General features: G+C 41.8%; 1 protein-coding gene across 1 annotated transcript in view; it reads left to right on the forward strand.

Moving 5' to 3' along the window:
* The first annotated feature begins 239 nt into the window (after positions 1-239).
* The window catches only part of grik2 (glutamate receptor, ionotropic, kainate 2), a 144,685-nt gene continuing 121,598 nt past the window's right edge, over positions 240-23,326 (forward strand). The window contains 2 exon segments of the mRNA XM_023806230.2: positions 240-307; positions 309-499. Of these exon segments, the coding sequence (XP_023661998.2) occupies positions 255-307; positions 309-499 (244 nt within the window). The 5' untranslated portion in view covers positions 240-254.

Consider the following 23,326-nt stretch of genomic DNA (forward strand, 5'->3'; position numbering starts at 1 on the left):
GGGAGCGCAGACAACTAGCTGCCTTATAGGTTGATCCTGCGATTCTGCCTTTGCGCGCTCCCCCTCTTCGTGGCGGTCCAGTCTGGATATTTAACGCTTCTCTTCCCTTCTTTTTTCAGACCCCCCGCGTATGGATTTCTTTCGGATTTGCACAGTCTAACATGGATGCCCCGCCGTTCCTTGAATCGGAAGGCTGTTTCTTGGCGCAGTGAGAGAGGGGACATGCAGGGATTGCTAATGGATTTGGGAAGCATATGCCCTCATCTCTAAGTGACCATGCCGTGATCCTGCGCCTGGGCCGTAACCCTGCTTAACGTCAACAGAAGAATTTCGGGGAATCTAACGATACGAGGAATGAACACTGTGCATTATACAAACACCATGAAGATTACCTCCCCATTGATAACTAATGTGAGCTTCAGGTGCACCGTTAGGTTTTCTCTGCTGCTATTACTATGTGTGGGATATTCTCGGGGGATGCCGCATGTTTTAAGATTTGGTAAGAACATTTTTCTTCACAAATTAATCATGTACATCAAAATGTATTTTTATCGTGGCGTTCAACAGTTTCTTCTCCTATGTGCTTAAGTTATTTTGGACGCCATAGCTACGGCTGCACTTCCCGTTCTACGTGTTGCCGTGACCCCATCAGTACCCTCGTTTTTTCTGTCTAATATCAACTCGCGTAACGGAGGCGGCCAGATTTAAGCTACAGGTGTACTGTCGTTCACTATCATGTGAATAAATCAAGAAATAATATGTAAGAAATATTAGTTAAAATTAAGAAAACACTAGATTCTGTCGTGTAGAGGTAGCCTGAGAACACATGGTGGAAATTCTGAAGTTACTAAACACACACGTACGGTCTGCTATCACCCAACCAGCCAACCATCCAACCGAAACAATTATCTATCTATCTATCTATCTATCTATCTATCTATCTATCTATCTATCTATCTATCTATCTATCTAATTCCGTTTAGTTTTATGCCAGGGTTTGTTTTAACTATTCATTATTCTTTTTCTTCTAAATTACAGAAATGAACGTTAAAACACAACTCTGCTTGCCTCTCACCAATACTTTGTATTTTACATACCACAAGGAAAATAAATCATTTTACTAAAGTCACCTAATGAATCAGATAACTTTGAGAAAATGTTATGAAACATCAATATTTCTTCATTAATTCCCCCTGTTACATGCATGTAACTGCAAATGAAATTACATATTGCATAGGCTCCGAGCAGTTGTCGATTAAAATGATCAAATTCCCAAACTAACAGACAAAAATGTTGAAATAGCATTACGGGTTTGAATTAAAATGATTTTGATTAATGAAACGAAGTTGCACTCCTTACAGTTTTGCCATTTAGAGAAAGGCAGGGCTTTTGTGGAAGGTATATGTTTGTCTCTGGAGTTAGATAGGTAATCTTGGAAGAAGCGTGCGGATCACGCGGTCCCTGTCAAGCATTAAAGGCACCCATGACCTGTAACCTGGGAAACTTTCACTGTTAAATTACTTGAACATTTTAATGCCAGTGGCATGTGAGATTCTGCATGTGTTTGTGTAGCTTGTTTATCTGTGTGAATTTCCTATCCTGTTGATTCTTTGTTGCGCAAAACTCAATAATTCATATGATCTAAATCTGCTTCTTGTATAATTCCCAGGACTACGTGTCCTTCGTCTATTGTTATTAGGTAGACTATGCCTTTCATGCTGTATATTCACCGTTATGAACTGATGGACATAGGCCTGCGTTATGTAATTATTAACCGGCCTCAGACATACCTACCTGAACTAAGCATGTGTGAACATATAACTTTAAAAGTGCATGCCGACATTTAAAAGTCAGAAGTAGTTAGTGATGAAAAGACTGATTTCTTATGACTTAAGCCTTGTCTCGCATTCATTGGTTGCTCTCGCTACGTTGCCATTAGCAACCATTGCATGGCATGCATTGTTCTCATCAGTTTTACATTTAACAGAATCATGCGAATTGGAAAAAAATACCTGGGAGTATCAAGCGGCTGCACTTCTTGTTTGTTCACTCCAAACGCAGTTTGAGAATCTCTCCTGGTGCCGCATTCATTTATGGACATGGTAGGCCAACGTGATTAGCCGTCCATAGACGCTAATCAATTATTACATCCTATCAGCAGTTTTCGCCGGAAAGGCGTGTGGCGTTTGCCGAGCGCTGTATTGCTTCGATGTGATTTCAGTTAATCGCCTTTCACCGTCGCGCTCCGTTAGGGTATCGCGGTTTTCAGTGTTCGGTGATACGACATCTCCCGTTTACAGTATTCCACAATGGCGTGCTTATACGAATGGCTGATGATCAAACTGCTGCCAGAGACACATATTACTAATCGCACGAAGCCCTGTTTGTAAGGCAGGTCGCATCCACACTAGCTGGCACTATGGCAACGACCAGGGCTTTTTCTTTACTATTATCATTCCTCGTTAACTTCAGCACTCTTTGCGTCTTGCAAAAGCGGCTGGAAATGGAGGTGGGAAGCATCGACAACACCGGGATAGAACAAGATAAACCTTGTCATGTACGTGTATGCTAAAACGTTCATTTGGATTTTTAAATTAATTTAAAAAGTAGTATATTGAGGAATTATATGTTTTTAATGCCTGACTTACTATACCGAATCGTAGACCGCAAGCTTTACGCTTTTCAGTGGAAGTCTACAAGTCACAGACTGCCCTAGTATTTGACGCCAGTTCATTGGTGAAGTAAATTCTTTCTTGTTTCCATCCATCCCTCCATCCATCCATTTTCTAATATCTATCCTGCTCAGAGTGACGGGGAGCTCTCCTGCCCCCAGTACTACCAGTAGCCTACTACTTGGACGGAGATCGCTCACCTCAGGAACTTCAGACATATTCAGCCTGGTCCTTTCATCTGCAGACGTCGTAGCATCGGTATCGGAAACGCTTAGATTTTAGAGATCAGCGTGGTTTAGAGTAGGCTATAGATTTCTTTTTGGCGGAAGGGCGATGGATTGTAATCCAATGTGTACAGGTGGATTAGGACTGTGACACAATGTTTCATGGAAATAATCAGGCTATTTGCGTCCTGGCTTTGCAGCAAACTAAATACTATACTGTATGACACTAGACAACATGTAATATACACTAGATAAAGGTTCCGTTAGGGAAGTGTACATTTCTAACAACAACAACAACAATAATAATAATAATAAGAATTATTATTATTATTATTACTTGATTTAATTGAATTTGCTTAGTACCTTTATGAAATTTAAACTACCGAGCAGTTACTTATAGATTATGGTCACCGCTAACCTATTTGATACTCCAAATAAGAACAATAAGATGCTATTAACTGGGATTTTAATGTGACGTTAGATGCTACCTACAATTATACATGGTTGTATTGTTCTAGAAACACATGCACACACGCATATGTGTATGTGTGCTTTATTTTCTGTTTACGGAAGTTCGTTAACTACATATAAATTACGTCACAATATAAAATTAGACTTTGTATGTATTCCATCAAAATGAAGAATGTATGGAGTATTTCGCTGTAACACTATGTCTGTATATACAGTGACACAAGAGACAGCTTCTCTGTGAAAAGATGATGTGTCTGAATATTTGAAGGAAGAGACACAAGTAACCTTATACCTTTAAAAACTGGAGAGCCACAGATCTGCTGTGAATAAGGAGAACCAGTGTTGTGTTGCCAGTTTGGCTATCTGTGCAGGATCTGCCTCTGCCTTATACTGCTCACAGAAACATCCCAGCACTGATTGGCACATTATATACACTATAAGGACAAACGTATTGGGACACCATCCTGTCCAGCATCTCACTCAGAATCAATGGGTATTAATATGAAGTTGACTGACCCTTAGTTGCTATAACAGCCTGTACTCTTCTGGGAAGGCTCTCCATTAGACGTTGGAACATTGCTGGTGAGATTTGCTGCAGTTCAGGTTGGGTATTGATGTTGGGTGATCCGCTCCCTTTCTGTGAGCTTGTGTGGCCAAACGCTTCACAACTTGCTCTCAGACATTTTGACCTTCACGATCACTCAGCTTGCAGTTGACCAGGGCGGCTCTCGCAGGACTGAAATGTGGAGACTCGACTTGTTGGAAAGGTGTCCGACGACAGTGCTAGGTCGAATAACATCTTCTGTATGACCACCCATTCTGCTGCCATTGTTTGATGCTGGAGATTGCCTGGTTCTGTGCTTAATTATACACCTGTATGTCAGCAGTGGGTGTGGCATATGTGGCCAATTCCTGTAATTGCTATGGATGTCCCAGTGCTTTTGTTCATATAATGTATTAATAAAGGGGGGAAATGTGGCCCCATCCAAGTGTAACATGATAACATCCTCAGCTCTCCTGCATAAATCCTGGGCCATCCTTGCATTATTTTGGTAGAACCAGGAACCTGAAGCTGAACCCAGTCATGTGGTGCGATCATGACCATGATGTTAGCCTGCTGAGGATGGTGAGAATGTTCTGAGGTCTGTGTTTAATGGTGCGGGGGGGGGGGGGGGGGGAGCACTGTCACAGGCCCAATGTGAGACAGCATCATAACCATATTCGTGCTCTTTAAACTCGAAATTAAATTAGTGGCTGGTGCTCAATTGATTTTTATTTTTTAGCAAGAATGCAAAATGATGCGGGTATTTTCTGATTGACTGATTTTCACTTTGTCGGCAAAGCTGCTGAAAGATATGATAACATTTTGATAAGCAATTGAATGAGTTATGTCAAACACTGCAATGCTCTCACTCCGGACATCTTATAACTAAGATAAGTATCTAAACTCAAAACATTTAATTTAATCCTTTTGTAGTGACACTCTTCCAGTTCAAATTACAGTTGTGGATGACACTGTTGGTTACCTGAGAAGAGCTTGATACGTCCACTTCCAGATCGATGTTACCATTGTCTCAAAGAAGAAAAGACGGCTTTAAATTACAGTCATAGCACACAAAGAACCTCACTGTATGCGTTTTTCTTTGAATTGCTTGTGAGTAAGTAGCTTTTGTTTAAAAACAATGCCTAGATTAGTGAATCATTGAGTGGAAGTTGTTAGGTAACAAACAAGGCTTTATTAAATAAGCCAAAGTACTTGCTTCTCATCACATGTTAGCAGTTCCTAGTTCAAAAGGAGCCCATTTAACATATCACCATGCTACCTGTATGTGTTTAGCATACCACCATGCTACCTGTACATGATTTAGCATGCCACCATGCTACCTGTATCTGATTTAGCATACCACCATTCTACCTGTATGTGATTTAGCATGCCACCATGCTACCTGTACGTGTTTAGCATACCACCATGCTACCTGTACATGATTTAGCATGCCACCATGCTACCTGTATCTGATTTAGCATACCACCATTCTACCTGTATGTGATTTAGCATGCCACCATGCTACCTGTACGTGTTTAGCATACCACCATGCTACCTGTATGTGATTTAGCATGCCACCATTCTACCTGTATGTGATTTAGCATACCACCATTCTACCTGTATGTGATTTAGCATGCCACCATGCTACCTGTATCTGATTTAGCATACCACCATGCTATCTGTATGTGATTTAGCATGCCACCATGCTACCTGTACGTGTTTAGCATACCATCATGCTACCTGAATGTGCTAATATCATTATTATCAGACACCTTTGGGGATAAGCAGTAGCAGACGGTGATATATAGCCACTGTACAAGCTCGTATGGTTTCTGCAGCTTCTGTTTACCTTGGATGTGGACCGGCAGCGCGAGTCTCCTTTTGGTTTTGCAGAAATGTCCTGCCTTAATTTTGATAGTTATTCAAAAGTAACATAACCTGCTGATTCGAGACCAGTTAATTTTATTTTCAGCATTACAGCCATGAGATTTTATATCTGAGCTTATGGATATATGGGTCTGTTCTGTTCCAATTAAAACAGATGGCATTCATTGACTTTTTACTATTTCTAATCACGGACTAATATAGCAGATTTTCATTGCTATGGAGTGGTGGTCATCTTCGTGTACAGATCTATTTTTTTCTCATGCTTATGGCGATGGGCAGATTAGGGTTATGATTTAACTTCTTCAAATTCATATTCTTGATATAGTATTTATCATGTGAGGCTGATATAATGAGACTGGTCAGGATAAAAAAAAAAAAAAAACCTCACCAGTTGGCCGATAAAGCATCCAGAGCTTGTTGCCCAGGGTCAGGGGGCCATGTGTTTATTCCCACAGTGAACTTTTGACCCCTTGGTCATCTGCCATTGAGTTTCCGGCAAAGTGACAGTGGTGGAGCAGGCTGGCCTCAGACGCCCACGGCGCTGTACTGATCCACTTATGCCACTCGCACAGTGGGGGCGGGGCAGCACCTCCGAGCGCTGCAGATGCAGATACAATCTGAGACATCTTCAGCCTTTTTCCTCAGTGTCCCAGCAGGTTCCAAAACGCCCAACACCCCACAGACATGTAACAGTAGCTTACAGTAAAACAACTTTGCTTTGAATGTGTCTCTCTGCAGCTATGCAGGCGCCTCTGTTTACCCAGGCAGATAATAGGCATGTATCCCACGGTTGAATTTTAACTTAAGCATCAAATGCATGTGGAATATTACAAAAAAAATGATATTCTTGTACTTTCTCAATATTCTTATCTTACTACAGGAACCCGTTCCTTTATCCATATTAAGAATCTTGTTATACAGCTCTGGGAGATCTTAAGAGGCGACTCTTTATTTTTTAAAAATCCGCATTGTTAAATCCTGGTTTAATCATGGTTCTGCTGGCTGAAGGCTGCGCTGAGCAGCAGGTTGCTTCCAGTTTCCAAGATTTCTAAGACAGCAGCACACAAGAATAAGATAAAGCAGGAGACACTGGGAACGACCAGAAACCAGCCAGGTAGAGGGCAGAAGCAACTTTCTTAATGATAGAGATGGCCGTCAACTTATCTGACAGATTCTCATGAATCGTAGGATGACATCGAGTGACCTTCAAAAGGAAACATTAAATACAGGTGTGAAGTGCACTGCTAAAAGACACTGCATATCAGGCTCCTAGAAGCTGGACTGAAGCCCCATAAAGCAAGGAAGCAGCCCTTCATTAATGAGAAACAGAACAATAAAATAATTTATTCACAGACGCACATCCATAAGTTGAGAAATGAGTGAAGCAAAAAAGTGTGCAGTGGTCTCTTAATTTTTTCCAGAGCTGTATTTGCACATTTAATATGCTGTACTAGTGAAGTCAGTCTGATATAAAGGACAGTGGGCTGTGGAAGCAGTGTTTTATCTGGATTCCGTTTGAACATTCTAATATAAATTTATATAATTTATATAAACAACACATTGCAGGAACAAGAATGAAGTTTTGGATACAAATATTAATTAAAACCATAAACTCTGTCTTTATTGATGCTGCCTGATGGATGCTTTTTGTAAATATGTTTGTTATTAGATCAGGAAAATAGGAATCATTATGATTTTCTTTTGTATTGTTGTAATAAGAAAATGCATTAAAGGGACTGGTCACAAGCAGCACTTCTGTGAATCGGATGGCAGAAGTGTCCCCAAAGGCAGGAAAGGGCTTATTGTGCAAAGCCTGGCTTGAAGTGAAATCCCAAACCAGTGCATCTATTCTGTCAAACTGGGCCTCTTCAAACGGTAACACTGGCAGACACACTGACAGGTCTTTGCCAGCTTGCTTTTATTAGCATTTCCCCCCCATCATTAATTGTGGAAAAAAAATCTACTTCTTTAAATGGTTGCAAGCCATATTCTTAGAAACCTGCTCTTCACCCATGGCAATAATACCCCAGAGTGGCCTGTGTGAAGGCCTGGCTCGCAGTGCAGTGCTCAAGGCGGGCTGTAGGGGGCACTGCAGGGCCCAGCCATACCGGTCCACCCTCAATCTCTGTCCTGACCCCTATCTTATCTGTCTCACTCCAATTAGATTACACTGCGGATGAAATATTCCTGTTGCTCCAAACTGTACTTTGTTCATTCCATTGTTAATTGGATTGTCCAGTGATGCATTTCATTGAGTTAATACCTTAACTGCCCATTTAGAGTATGTATGCGGGCATTTATTTATTTATTCATTCATTCATTCATTCATTTGTTTATTCATCCACCCATGCATCTATCTATCTATCTATCTATCTATCTATCTATCTATCTATCTATCTATCTATCTATCTATCTATCTATCTATCTATCTATCTATCTATCTATCTAATGTCTGTATCTGTCTGTTTGTTTGTTTATGGCTTGTGTGAATTTTAGACAGGAACCTGTAAATCGCACATCTCTCACACCTGGTCAGAAAACAGAGAGATAGACTTTGCATGTTAAATACAGAATCAAGAATTATAGGGGATTTTTTCATACTTACACACCTTCCCTTGAGAATAATTGTCCAAGTTGTTCTGCAAGACTTTTATGACTTTTTTGTGAGGAGGGATAGCCTTTACACCAGGAGTGGTGAACCTGTTCCATGGCGAGCCGGTGTGGGTGCGGGTTTTTGGGTTACCCTCTCCATCAGCCAATAATTAAGCAGTGGTTCTCAACTCCAGTCCTGGGGACCCACTGTTATTGGCTGGTTCAGAGGTCATCCCAAAAGCCACACCCACACCGGCCCTACATGGAACAGGTCGTATGCTGTAATAAACTAAACATGAAAAGGATCAGATATCTAGACTGACTGCAGAAGCCACAAGTTATGTTTTTCTTCTGTGGAATGTACTTAATAAATAACTAAACTGATATCTTAATTAAGGTGTAGAAAAACGCGGCTTTTATTTCTCATGCCATCGGAAATGGCTGGTGTTCTGATTCTACAGTTGATGCCATATAGGGATATGAATAAAAAAGCATCCATTTTACCCTTTCTGTCTTTGTCTTGCATCATTCTGTTCCAAAAGACTGTCAGCTCTACTTATGAGAAAGCAAATTTAATTTCCAGATCTTTTCCCAGTAAATATCTCTTTAAATCATTAATATTCATGATTTAATTAAAATTAATCTGCAGGGAAACTCAGCCGAGCACAATTCAAGATCGAGCGACTTAAGCAAAGTAATTGAGTATCATGTTAAGGTGTAAAGTTGTGAAATGAATTTTTCGAAGCATGCTGCACTGCCTTTCTTGCAGAATTCCTAACCAGCTCCAGGATGCAGCCTTAATGATGGTTAAAGCTGTGAAGCAGAAGCTTGTGCTCTGTCCTTTATGGAGGCTGCTTATTGGCTGAACGTTTGGGCGTCTCAGGCCACAGGCGTTTGATTCCCACCCGGGGCGCTCCGCGTGAAAGGTGATTGCTCTCCTGGGGTTCGCACGGTTGCTGCAAGCTCATCTGCAGCCCCAGAACATGCATTGAATTAGCGACTCTGAACTTGAGCATGATGTGTGACTGTGAGTGTGTGCACTGCAACGGACTGGCATCTGGCTGGGGTTGGCCCCTGCCCTGTGCCCTCTGCCTCCTGGGATTTGTCCCAAGCTCACCGTGACCCCGTCCTGGATTAGGAGTACAGAAAAAGGATGGATGGATATTGTAAGAACTGCCCTGGTCAGGATGGCAAATGGAGTGGAGCATGTGATACGGGGAGGAATCGTAGGTTTATCGGGAATGAGGTTGTACAGGGCTTAGGAAGATACAGAGTCAACAGAGCTCAGAGGGGGAGCATTAACAGCCCGGGCTGGGATTTTACAGGGGTCGGGGGAAAAAGCACTCTGTATTGTTAGATGTGAAAAAGAGATGGATAGAGTCAACCTGTTCTTCCTCCGGCAGCTGCGCTCAAGCCTATAACACGTTGTGTTGTGAGGCAAGTCCAGGTTCACGTTATATGAGGCTGAATCCATACTGTAAAACGGTTTTATCAACAGCCAGGGATCTTTAACTTCCAAACAGGTCATCTTTCAATGGACACAAGGAGTATGTAACAAACACTCAAATTTTATTTGGGAGGGAGGGTCACATTATTAAGGCTATTAAAAATATCCAGGGATGGCGACTAACTGGCTGACCCTGTGCTTGGAGCCCAAGCTTCACTCTCACCTGTGTGTGTGTCTCTGTGTGTGTGTGCATCTTAAAGGAGAGTGAGATGGGATATACTGTATATGTGTGTGTGTATGTACCTGTGCTCATACTTCTGCAAATGGCGAATAAAGCATTATTTCACGATTTCATTTTATATTGCTTGTAGAACGTTACAGTATATTCCAGAGAAGAGGAATGATGTGCATTAAGGGCTTTTAAATATGCTGGGATTTGTTATGTCTTTTTCTAATTTTATCATTTTGAGGGAGTAGTCGGCCAACTCTCCTTACAACCTTCTAACAGGCCAAAGCTGTAAAAAGACAATTGAAAATGCTGGTGGTCATCTGTGGACAAGTAACTTAGGAGGAGATTTCATTAGGATGATTGGCCTACAGAGTGAAATGGGTGTCTTGACACGCAGCTCAGCATTCCGGTTGCACAAGCTGAGAAGTTGCTGCTTTTGTTGCAGTTTTAATGCCCCTCTTTAACAGGCATAAATCTTTCCGGAAGGTTCAATGACCGGCTTGAGGACGGCGTGATTAATGTGTAGTGCACATAGCTAATATCTAAATTGGCAGAGGTCTGTCCACTTAATTGTAAATGGGGCTTTTATGGAGGAACTGTATTTGGAAGGACAGACGTTGAAAAGGGCATTTGATTTACCCAGGGACATTAAGGATATAAAAAAAGATCCACGTGCAAACTGCTAACTACGTGTGTACTTGTGGCCTCATCATGCAGAATCTCTCCCTTTCGCAGAGACCTGAGAATTAGTGAGCTGTTCTGTGCAATGAACTGTAGGTCAAGGTGTGCTCTCACCATCGTCCCACTATGGACTCATGATTAACATTAGACGATCTTCACACGAATAGGACTCCCCTAGCTGTTTACGGTAAGAATTTCCCTTGGTGGGGTGTCAGAAGTGTGAGACACAGGAACGGCTGTCAAAACAGGGACACGGGTGCATATTTTATACGAAGGGTTATATATAGCGATATTTAACAGGGAGAACATTCCACATTACACTATAATTGAAATGTTTGAATCGCTCTTAATATTTGCTTACAATTTCTTCTTGTTCCCTGTGTTTTATCTTTATTCCTTTAGTTTTATCTGCCCCGCAGTTTTCTGAAGGACATGGGGGTTGGAGATGAAGGAATTTAAAATGATTATTATAATTGACTTTATTTGCCTGGGTGCTGCCAGACTGAATTATCAGCTTTCACTCTCAAATCGAGTTTAGCACTGCTGCTTGTGTCCCGGCCTGCTGCCAGCATGCTCACAGTAAATATATTTAAATCGCATCTAAGCTGCTTAAAATTTTCACGTTTCACTCATAGCTAGTTCATAGAAATGTGACACTATCCCAGCTACATGGTGTGCATAAAAATAAATATCAGGCAGCATTTATTTCTCACAGCGTGCTGAACAAATTCCACATGCTGAATAGGGCAACTGTCTAAGTTTCCTTCTGATGCTTCCTACTAAAAAATCTCTGCTCCATATGATGTAGGAATTAAGAATTCATCCTTTGCACTTGCCTTCGCTCGCTGAAGACATGCAGACTGCGCTCTTCCAGCTCTGCAGAACATGAGCGTTTGCATACTGGCTGTGATTGGGCACCTCACACAGTGCACCTTGCAGCCGGCTTTCATATGGACTTTCGCATTGATCTTGTTGCCCTTTTCTTCGTTATGGGCAGTTAGCAGCTTGTGCCCTAAGACGAACACATGCTGAAGAAAAATGCAGTTCGTAGAGATTGTCCCATTTCATTGTTACTTATAGGGTTCTATTTATCATAGTCAGAACCACAAACCAACAGCATTATCTGATTCACGTTGAGATGGTTTCTGCAGCCACTTTATATGACAGAGCTGTGTCTGCATCAATATCTCATTTGCAGCCCCATGAATCTAAAAGATCATGAGCGAACAGGAGGTTCAGTTCAGTCTGTGTCCTAATGCACATCTTTGAAGAAACCTAATATATTTCTGTACTAAAGAAATCAATAATATGGCAGGTTAATAATGGCCAGTTCAAACAGCTGGATTTTATTCCATCAATTGTGAGATTTTACAACTGTATGTGTGATCTGTACATAAAGCACGCATGCATGTAGGTGCCTGTAAAGTTGACCTACCTATCACAGTACAAAAGCATAAAAACGTTTGGCATAAACACTCATGCTATTACCTGAAGCTTACGTTTGTTAAAATATGTCTGTACGGGCCCATGGAAAGCCTTTCTCTAATTGCCTCTGCGGAACAATCAAAGAGAAGATAGACACGAAGGTTATAATTAAAAGCTCCCTTGATGGTGATTGATACATGTTAGGATAACGAAGTCAATAAGTTTAATGATAGCCATTTACAGTGCAGCACTCTGCAAGCCTTTTGTTTCCTGTGTGCAGCTGCTTTATGTTGCGGTTTTTCCGTTGTACCTTGAAGCAGGAGGTTCTTGAGGGTATTTTCCTTATTCAGCATTTAATCGAGTGGTCTGAGAGTCACATATACCAATGTCCTAGTTTCCTATATGTAGGTCCTCATATATGAACCTGTATAAAGACAAAAGGATAGAAAAAGATTCCAGTACTTGCACAGAAAACCAAACAGATGGAAATGGCAGAAGTGAAACTAGTGTGTTTATGAACATGTGGGCATGTATTGTGATGAATAACATTATTGATAACCACTGTCTGATAACAAAAAGTGCTGTCTGTGGAACTAAGAATGAAGAGATGGCATAGCAGGCTGAGTGGGCTCTTTTTGAGGTTAATATATAAAACCCTCGGGAAGGAGGAAACTGTGTGTCTGTGTGGGTGAAAACCTTTTTAGAACTCGTGTACATGCACCAGCAGGGCAAATCCGGAAACTTATGTCGTATTTTTACTCGGCCTCAACACCAAACTGTCAGTGCTTCATTCTTCCCCCTGTGGAATTTAATGCATAACTTGCTGAACTTGGTGGGGGGGGGGGGGGGGGGCTGTCCCGTGCCATGGCAGTACTGTAAGTCAGCCATTATCCACTTGCCCTGTCATCCCCGGTCCCGATCGGCCTCAGTGTGAGAGCCAGTGATGGCACTATGAGTCGCACGATGGCAGATCATGCACAACGAAGACGCGGCGAGGGGACACCTGGGGGAGCGGAAAGAACCTGAATGGGGCTGAATGACAGTGCCCTGGGGATGCATGATATTTATGGTAATATCCATCCATCCATCCATCCATCCATCCATCTTCTAGACTACTCATTGTGGTTCAGGGTCGTGAAGGGGACACAGAGGGGCATCAAAGTTCAAATTTTAAAGTAGAGTCGTACTCATACAATATACAGTGAACTGCTTGTTCTGGCAGATTCACTGACTGTGCTATTATTTAAAAAAGCAATATATTATATATTATAATAGGTACAATACATCTAAGTGTACAGCAGTGTAGGACACAAGGTTTAATGTAATGTGTATTTATTCTGCATGTCAGAACCCAAAATCCTAGATGCATATAACTTTACGCATTATAATAGCTGGGTATTACATATGGGTAATAAAGATTAATTATGGATTGGAGATAAAAAGAAGTCAGGATGCATAAGAATGCGTTTTTTTGTGGTTAGCCAAGGCGGTAAGGACCTTCAAGTCTGTCTGCCTGTCATTTTAGGAGCCCACTCAGTGCAGCGGTGTCCACATTTGAGATGGACCCAAGCGCCTTGGAGCATTCTTCTGGCTGTCACTCGTCTCAAAGATGGCCATGTTCACGTCTGCCGGGAAGCTTTATTTTCATTCTCCAGGGCCCTGCTGTTGTTCCAGTGGCCATGACAGCTGGGACTGGCAATAGGACGGGGACATGTGGAATGAAAAGTCAGATAAATGGATGCACAAGACTCACGGCCTTCTAAATGAGGCAATTGTGCAGTTGGGACCAAGTAACTGTAGTGATGTCTGGGGCAGCTGCAGTATAAAGTTCATGTGTAATGGAGAGTTTTTCTGCAGAGAGGCTTGTGGAAATTCACTGCATAACCAACTCAGTAGCAGTGAATAGCTGGTAACAGATAAATAAGGACGTGAAAACGTGGAATGATTTGAAAAAGTGGACTGTAAACAAGAATGTCACAACGTGACCAGAGAGTAGGTAAAATATTGCTACATAAGCAACCTAGCATACACAAATGTCAGTCTGTATGGAGTAAGCAATTGAGGACATTGTTATATATAACGAGATGGTTTGGAAATATTGCTACTTAATCAGACTGGTGTGCCTGTCATTCCTAGCAGCTACGGATGGCATTACAAATGCAGAACAATTGGGAAAGTGACCATATTAGCTAGAAAATGCTGAATGTTTACTAGTAATGAGAGACTGCACATGGGATGAATGCTCACTTTGAAATTCTGAATGATAATCTTAACTGACAGTTAACCCTTCACGGAAATGCCCATTAACTAATGGGGTGGCCTTACCTGAGCTTCTAGATCATGTTCATTATCACGAAAGATCATACTATGGAGTCCTGAGTTTCAGGACTTGTGTGATCCATTTAGCTCTGCTCGATAACCACCCAGAGATTATGATATTGACAAGAGCACAGATTTTTGTCCTCAGTAGGCACAGAACAATCTACCCTCCCTTTCTCATGAAACTCAATTGGATTCAGCACGTCACTAATATAAGTGTGTGTGTATGTGTGTGTATATATTGCTGCCTTGAATGCTAGCCTGGGATTATGGAGCCGTCTCAGATTCTCAGTCCAAAGTATGACATCCTGGGTGTGAGCATGAATATATGCATGTGTATATATGCATGTGTATATATATGTGTGTGTATATATGCATGTGTATATATGCATGTGTATATATGTGTGTGTATATATGCATGTGTATATATGTGTGTGTATATATATATATATACTTACAGTATACAAGTCTGCAACATGGTGCATGAGCAGAGGTGACTCAGCTTTCAGATAAATTTCATCTTGCTTACATATGTTTCAGTAGAAAAAAAACATCATTGTAGACGAATGAAATGTAGGTTTTATTTGCTATATATCTGATCCACAAACAAAAATTCCTCAGGGAGAATAATTTTGGGTTCCAAGTTTGCATTTAATGTTGGCATGTTGGTAATAATCCTACATTTTAGAAGTAAGTACAGATTAAAATCAATTAAACACGATAAACTACCGGAAATCATAGATGTGTTATGTCACAACTGCACATCTGATTCAGAATCATTATAAAGGTTACCTACCCATATCATTTTCCCGACGAACTGACAACAGTACGACGTAGTTTAAATATACTCTGAAGCATTTAACTTTAAATGGAAATTCTCTTTGCAATGCAGAATAATGCAGAATAAAAAAAACATAAAGAGATAAATATGCTGGAAAAAAATAAACCCCAACGCCTATGAAATGAATTTTTATTTCTCAAGCCTACTGAGAGAAGGTTCTGTGATGATGCAACATCTCCAGTAGTGACTCTCAGCTCTGTCAGGGCTCTGCTAAGCCGCAGGCATCTGACTTCTCCTAGGCCCTGGTGCGGCTCACCGGCAAGGCAGCCTGACAGCCTGCAATGTGTTCTGCAGTGACCATGGGGGGGGGTTAGAGTGGCACTTTTATTTCCTTTTGATATAATGGGCAGACTCAAGCCAATCAATACAGTGGGCAGCAGGCAGTAGCGCTGCTGTAGAGAAAAGGACAAGGGCCACTATAAAACAGAGAGATAAAGGAGGGAATTAATAAATTAAGTAATTAAATATCATCCGAAACTACACTGAATTATGATAAGGAACACACATTTATTCGCTTTAGCTTCCTCCATAGACGATAGTGAGTCCGGCCATAAATATCATTGGTCAAATCTCTGAACAGCAGGGGGCATGCTGGTTGAGGACCGAGGTCTGAAACCCGCAAGTTTATTTCACGGGAGGGGGACCTGCCGATTTGTATTTAAGCAAAGTGCGTGAAGTAAACTGCTCTATTGAATTACCCTGATGTTCCAATTGCTGCAAATTTGTTTTGGATAAAATATTAACAATTGTCTGTGGACGAGAGGAATGATTTAAGCCAGCGAAAACCCAGTAGGCTGCGATACGTGCCTTTTGTCATTTGGCAATTAGATTATTTTTTGAGTTGTCTCCTTCATTTTTTGTTTTGGTTAATGCTTAATGCCTCTTCAAGCCTACAATGCCTCTGAGAGCCTACAAAGTGCTTGGTTACACTGTCTGCCTTTTGGGAGACAAGCATGGAGCAGTGCTGATGTTTATACTCTAATTAATAGGATTCTGCACCCAGAGGGCAGACACCCCATAACCTTATTTTGGACGGCGTGCTGAGGTCAGAGTTCCCGAGACAGACCGCTAGCTGCATTAGTGCTGCACTCCGCAGAGACACGTCTCCAGTTTTCCCCTCCAGGATATTTAGTTTCCCCGTTGTGCTGCGTTTTCCTTTCCATGGATTTAAATATGGGCTCTTGCACCTTTGTCAATTAACTGGAAGAAATAAGCAGTGTTTCGGAAAATCTTGTCGAGATGATTCTCTTCTGAGGTGAAAAACAAGCACTCTGACACTGAATGATTCTGTATTAGCAGGGCGTGACGGAGCAGGATGCAGGGCTCTCGCCGTTGGCCCGCATTATGGCCTGATCGAAGCGATCCGTTTTGTTTTACTTCCCTGGTGAAGTGCAGCGAGGAGAATGAATATTAGATAAACCAGCCTACCTGTCGATTCCCACTTGTCAAATCTAATGTGCTAAGGACATGCTGTTCGAAGCAGCAGCTCTGTAGGCCTTACAGGGGGTAAAACAAGGTTGTTTGTAACCTTGTTTTACTCCAAAAACTGATGGCCAGTCATGTATTGTGGTGAAACCGCGGCTCTCGAAGACCGAGAGTCTGAGTCCCAGGTGGGACACTGCAGTGGTGTCCTTGCGAAAGGTCCTCCATCAGTTCTGCAAGTGAGACTGTGAGGGTGGCAGCTTATAGACATTCATAACAATGATGTAAATGCTCTTAAGGAAAGAGGCCAGAGCCTAACCCAATTTTTACTTGCGAAATAGACACTTTCCATACAGAGTTTCCAGGTCTCTTTGGTGATAAAAAAAAGCTAACAGGATAATGTAATACTGCTCAAAATAATTTCAGCATGGCTAGTGTGTCAAAGTGTACAGAAATTCAGGCACTTGGAGTAAATTACACAATTCTTGTTTTCCAAAAGCAGATGAATTAGAAGCATGCTATTCGACTTGTTACTGTCGAATGTCGCTGTGTTGTCTCTCAAAAGATGCAATGAAGTTTTGTGCTCAGTTAAAAAAAATAGTAAATTTTTCGTTAAATTATATTTCCATCCATCCATTTTATTCCGCTTATCCGAAATTATATTTCTATGTGGAATATTTATCCTAGACATAAAACATGGTTAAGATAGCAACCACAGTATAATCATGAAGAATGTCCAAACAAAGAAGTGCGCTGCATTTAACTTTTGAACAGGAGGTTTCAGGTTACATCCTCAGCAAGGTGGAGATCGAAGTACCTTAAATAATTTCCTGTACAAACCGAAAAAGGATGAGTGCACCATGATAACAGCATCTGCTAATTAAATACATAATTTAGCAATTCAACATTTTCATTCCTTTTAATTATTACTTGAATTTGTTCTGCTTAGCAATTTAGGGAATATGGGGGCTTTGAAAAGGTTTTCTTAATTAGTTAATGTTTTGAGAGGTTTTCTACTGAACAATGTGTAGTCTTTCTGTTCCATTCAGCTTTTATTTTCCAATAACATTCCCGTTGTCTGAAGGGTGACAATTATGGGATATTTTAAGAGCGTAATTGTATCTTTTTTGATCGGTTAAAGTTTTCTGTGTGTTAATATTACACACTTGAATCCATAGTTTGGTTAACAGGATAGGGGATATTGATGGTCTATAATGAAGGACCATCAGAGCAGTGACTGGAGCAGTGACTGGGAACGATGGTTCAGCCTGACAGAGTGTCAGCATTGCCTGAATGTGTCTCCTGGGGTTTTACATATCTGTGTGTACTTTGCAGATTCTAGAGACTTGTTGACTTGTGAATTCAGTTACAAAGGTAAACAACATCTTCCCAAGTATGGAGTTTGACCAGGATTATGTCAGTCCTTGGTAGCTTTGCATTATTCAGGATGATCAGTTGTGCATTTATTCTCCACAATTCTCTTTCTACCAGAGCTAAGAATAAAGTGAGAATCTTTTTTCGGTCCTTTTTATGCCTGTGTGTAAATCCGTTGTCCAAATCGGAGCAAAAGTCTTTATGGATAGCAAGATATATGCAGTATTCAGCATTATTAAGCTTGAGACCAGCAGATTGTGTGATTTGGCCATATGTACCCTCAGGCCAATAGGCACAGTCACTTAGCAACCTTCTGCCATGTCCACACGGTGGAGTCTAAGCAGCCCTCAGCCACAAAGACCCCCAGCCTCACTGCATGGCAGGAACAGTAGGGCTGGGGTATGGTGAGCACGGCATGTTGTGAGTTGGGACGCAGGTTCAGTGGTTCGTAATGGTGACTGAGGCGATGTGGAAGTTTTGTGCCACAGACGGGCCTTTTCTCTCTGAAGTACTTATGAAAAATATATGATGCTTGTTTTGCTCCGCAGTAGAAAAGCCATCCGTTTGTTGCCTTAATTGAGTGATATTTTGGCTCTGCTGACCCTTGAAGAGCCGGCAGTCTGTGACCACTATTGGCTGGGATATCAGTCACATTATCACCATTCATCCCGGTGCAGCAGCATAAACCTGCTACCGCCTGTCGCCGTTTCCAGAAACATATTGAATTTCAGGCCTGAAACTGAATTACAGACAGGACATAAAAGCCAATCAGCTCCTGATGATATCTCAGTTGTAGCTGTGTTTATCACATTTTTTGCCCAGGTTACCTGAATTTGAGCTCACAGGCATCTGTTAAAACAAACAAACAAATAAAGCCCAGATATGTAGAGAAATATCACACAGCAGGCCAAATGAAAGCCTGATACAGGAAAGATAGGGTTACAGTGTTTCTCTACTGCTTCGGCACATTTCATGAAGCATCTTTCTCCTGACTATAAGGGCACATCTGAAAACAGTTTATGCATATAGTACAACACTATAGTAAAGCTGCAAAACAATTAAGTTTTGTTTCAAAAGCAAATAATTCTATTAATGAATTTGTCGGTGCCACTAAAATGAAAAGTACATTTAACATCATTTTACTGTAACCTTGAGAGTCAAAATGTTATATTGTCAAAATGTCAGTGTTTGCCTGCTCCTGAGCTCCAAAATTCTGAACGATAATCATTCTCATTGTCACTGACTGATCATTCTTCTTTCAAAAACTGATACTTAGTCACGTGAGAGACATTATAAGGCTCTACATTAGAGTTTGTAAAGTTCACTGGCAAGAGAATGCAGTCGCATGCACATGTAACGTAAGATCTCAGGACACAATAGCCAACAAAACAGTCTCACAGCACTGCATAACACCAAAACAGCAAAATGGCAAGACTAGAAAAACAAAGTTGCAAAAATACAATAACATTGTATTACTGCATTTCATGGAATATATTCTTCAATTATTCTGGAAGTTTGGTGAACTGTTATGTATGTGGTGGCTAACACGATGATACTCTGCATATATAGTGAAAAATTATTACCCTGGGAAAGTACATAATTCATTTTGAGCAATAAGACCTAAGCAACTAACAATTATGCCAAATGATGACAATTGTACAAAACCATTTGCATTCCTGTTCTAAAACAGTTGGTAACACTGTTTTGGGGGCACAAATAATGTAGTATTATGCTACATTATGGGAGTTTTTCCTTGCCACTGTTGCCTCCGGCTTGCTCACTGTGAGCATTGGGCGGGGATCATGTAAAGGGCTTTGAGACAATGTAATGTTGTGAAAAACTCTGTTATATACTGATCTCATGTTAATCTATGATTCATGAATTCATGTTACTAGCAGTTACTATATATGTTACTGTATCTGTTAATTCTGTAAACCTTTGTTAACTACTGAAGAAAAAACTAAGGAACTACTGAAGGAACAAGTCATGAACAACACAAGTGAAATACTGATCTCATGTTTGTTTATCAATAATGAATCATGGTACATCTCTTGTCTCAAGTTACTACTATATCTGATCATGATCTGTACTTCAGTAGTAACTGAGTTACTACTGTGTATTTGTGTCCTGTGAAGTGAAGTGTTACCAAACAGTTTAACTTTGTGTGAAACAGTGAGAAATGACGTTCTGTTATGCACAGCATGGCATGAGAGGATTACACTCATTCTTTTGAAAATGTTAATTGTCATTTAAGAAATGTGCCAAAGCGATTGAGAAAAACTGCATTGACTAGCATTCTGCAGTTACTTCTGCTCAGTTCTGCTCAGCCTGGTGTAGAACCCCCCCCCACCCCATCCACCGGCTGTATGCGGACAAGACGCAGAGCTTTGAAAGAGGAGGAGCAGAAGGGTGACTCAGGGGGGAGAACTGTTACATTACACCCCCAGGACTGGGGTTTAATTCCCGTTCCCACTCCGTGTGTGGAGTCCCTATGCTCTTCCTATGTCACACCGGTATCCTTCTGCAGTCCAAAAACAAGCGATTAGGCTGATTAACATCTCCAGATTGCCTGTAGTGTCTGAGTGTGTGTGTCTCTCTGTGCCCTGCGATGGACTGGCATCTTGTTCAAGCTGCACCCCTGATGGTGCCCGTCACTGCCTGGGATAGACTCCGCCCCCACCTCACGATCCTGTCCCTAGGAAAGTGGTTAAAAGATGAATGAATGGTCAAAGGGAGGAATGTAAGGGAAAGTGAAGAAGGATATTAAGATAAAAGAAAGGAGAACAGATAGATTTTGCCTGCTGCCCTTATACAGCTGTTACTTTGTACGCACCCTCTTGCTCTTTTATTGCGGGTGGTTGTTTGTTGCATTAGGGTGGGAGGGGGCCTCTGAATATTTAGGCATTTGTTTCAGCTTAGGTTTGGTAATCCGACATCTGAGCTTCCAGTCGCCCCCTGGAAATAGCTGGATGTCTTGCTGAGTTATTCAGCTGCCGTACACATATAGGAGGAAAAAAACAATTAGATGAAATGCAGACCGCATTTGTTTCCGATACAACCAAGAATGTGAAGAGCAGATGTTCACAAGCATTGGTTTATTAAGTTTAAAGCAGTTCCCTTTGTAGTAATATATGAGACACAGCTTTCGAATAGTTCAATGGAATCATATTCGAAAGGGTGGAGTTTTATTTCAGAAAAGCTTTTAGAAAACAGTCAAAAAAATTTAAGGAACTTTTAAGAGGTCTATAGCTAATTTGTTTATCACTATTGGATTGTATTCTGTCTATCGTATCATTTTTAAGTTAGCAGCTTAAGAATAGCTCTTTTTGCAGTCATTTATTCTGGAGTCACGTGGCTCTTGATGCACTGCAGCCCTTCTGTGGCAAATACGGCAGATATCGAACAAAAGCCCCCCACACCACAGGAATGGTTCCTGTCTGAGTCCGCGCCATCCAGTGCCCCAGCATCCCTGCCAAACACAAAAGCTTCAGGAACGATTTACCTTTATCAGGGGGCCAACATAATGTGGCTGCTGCTGCAATGTTTGTCCTTTCTCAATATCAATATTACAACAGGCATCCTTGATGAGAGCGGAAAAAAGGAGGTGAGGAGCTGGAGAGGACAAGGGTGAGATACAGAAGGGTGAGATACAGCCCTCTGAACTGAATATCACACCTCTTCAGCAGGTCGTCACGCTTGTAGGTTTCTACCTCCGAATGTCAGTGAAGGTGTTCCTCTCTGCACAGGCTTCTCCATGTGATAATTCATAGGCTTCATCCCCAAGGGTGTCGCATTGTCTTCTCATTAAGAATCTCCTAGTACCCAGTTATCAATGGATTGGAGAGTAAGATCATAAGCAGTGGGCTTCCCTTCATCCAGACTAATCCGCTCTGACTTTCTCATTTCCTGCCGCAGAAAATCAATGTCCCTAACTTGAGACTTTGTGTCCCCCCCCCCCCCATTAAACCTAGTCATCACAGAGCAGGGTGACATCCGGGAGGTGGGTGTATTAGGAGCAGAGGTCTGCCAGAAGCATCACCAAAGCCATTCATCCAACTTGCAAAGCTACTGGGTCATGGTGAGCCTGGACAACAGCCCAGGAAACACACGGCACGAGGCAGGGTGACAGCATGACGGTTCACCATGGCGCTCCACCAACACACACACACACACACACATGTAGGGTAAACATATCCTTATGGGGACCGCTCATTCATTTCAATGGGAAAAATGCTAATGCTAACTATGACAATCTTAACCCCTACCCTGCCCTAACCATAACCATAAGTAACCTAACAAAATACAAGAGTTTTTGCATTTTTAGTTTTTTCATAGCAGTCACCGATTTTTATAAAATAGAGTTTTATAAAAAAAATTGATATTTATCACGTTATGGGGACATTATGTCCCCATAAGGATAGGTAAACCCGCTCACACACACACACACACACGCACACATGCACGCATACACACAGACACACACCCGCATGCACACATACACACACACAGACGCACACGCATGCACACATACACCCACAAATGCGCAGCACGCACACACACGCATGTACACTCACATGCACGCACACATGCACACACAAACACGTGCAAACACACACACACACACGCACACATGCATGCACACGTACAGACACACACACAGACGCACATACACGCACGTGCTTGGAGATGCTAAATTATCTAACTGGCAGTCTTGTCAGTTAGAGGAAACCTGAGTACCTGGAGGGACCCCACAAGGGCTCAACTTGAGTATGCCGACCCACTTCAGCATCATGAAAGCATCATGTGTAATGCGCTATTGTGAAAAATCAGGCAAAGATGAGTGGCCAAATTTGCATATATGATAGGGTGACATTGATCTCGTGTTCTGAGCGTGGTCACCCTGTGTCCATGGGGACACCTGTGTGTGTTAATACCAAAATCGAGAGGATGGAGTGGGTCTGTCCCTCGACGGGTCCTGAGGAGAGTCGCGAGAGGGGAGAAAAGGGCCCCCTCCCTCGGCACTGGTTATTCCTGGTTTGACCCTCAGAATGAGTCGGGGGTAGCGGCCCCCACGGGATCCACGTATCTACTACTTAGCGCGCCCGCCCTGGCAGGGAATAGACGCCTCCATATGGCACAGTAGGACCCTTCAGAGCGCGGGAGCTGTTCATTAGCATTCTGCGTGCCATGGGAAATTA

Source organism: Paramormyrops kingsleyae, chromosome 9 (assembly GCF_048594095.1).
Source record: "Paramormyrops kingsleyae isolate MSU_618 chromosome 9, PKINGS_0.4, whole genome shotgun sequence".
In the NCBI taxonomy this organism is placed as follows: domain Eukaryota; kingdom Metazoa; phylum Chordata; class Actinopteri; order Osteoglossiformes; family Mormyridae; genus Paramormyrops; species Paramormyrops kingsleyae.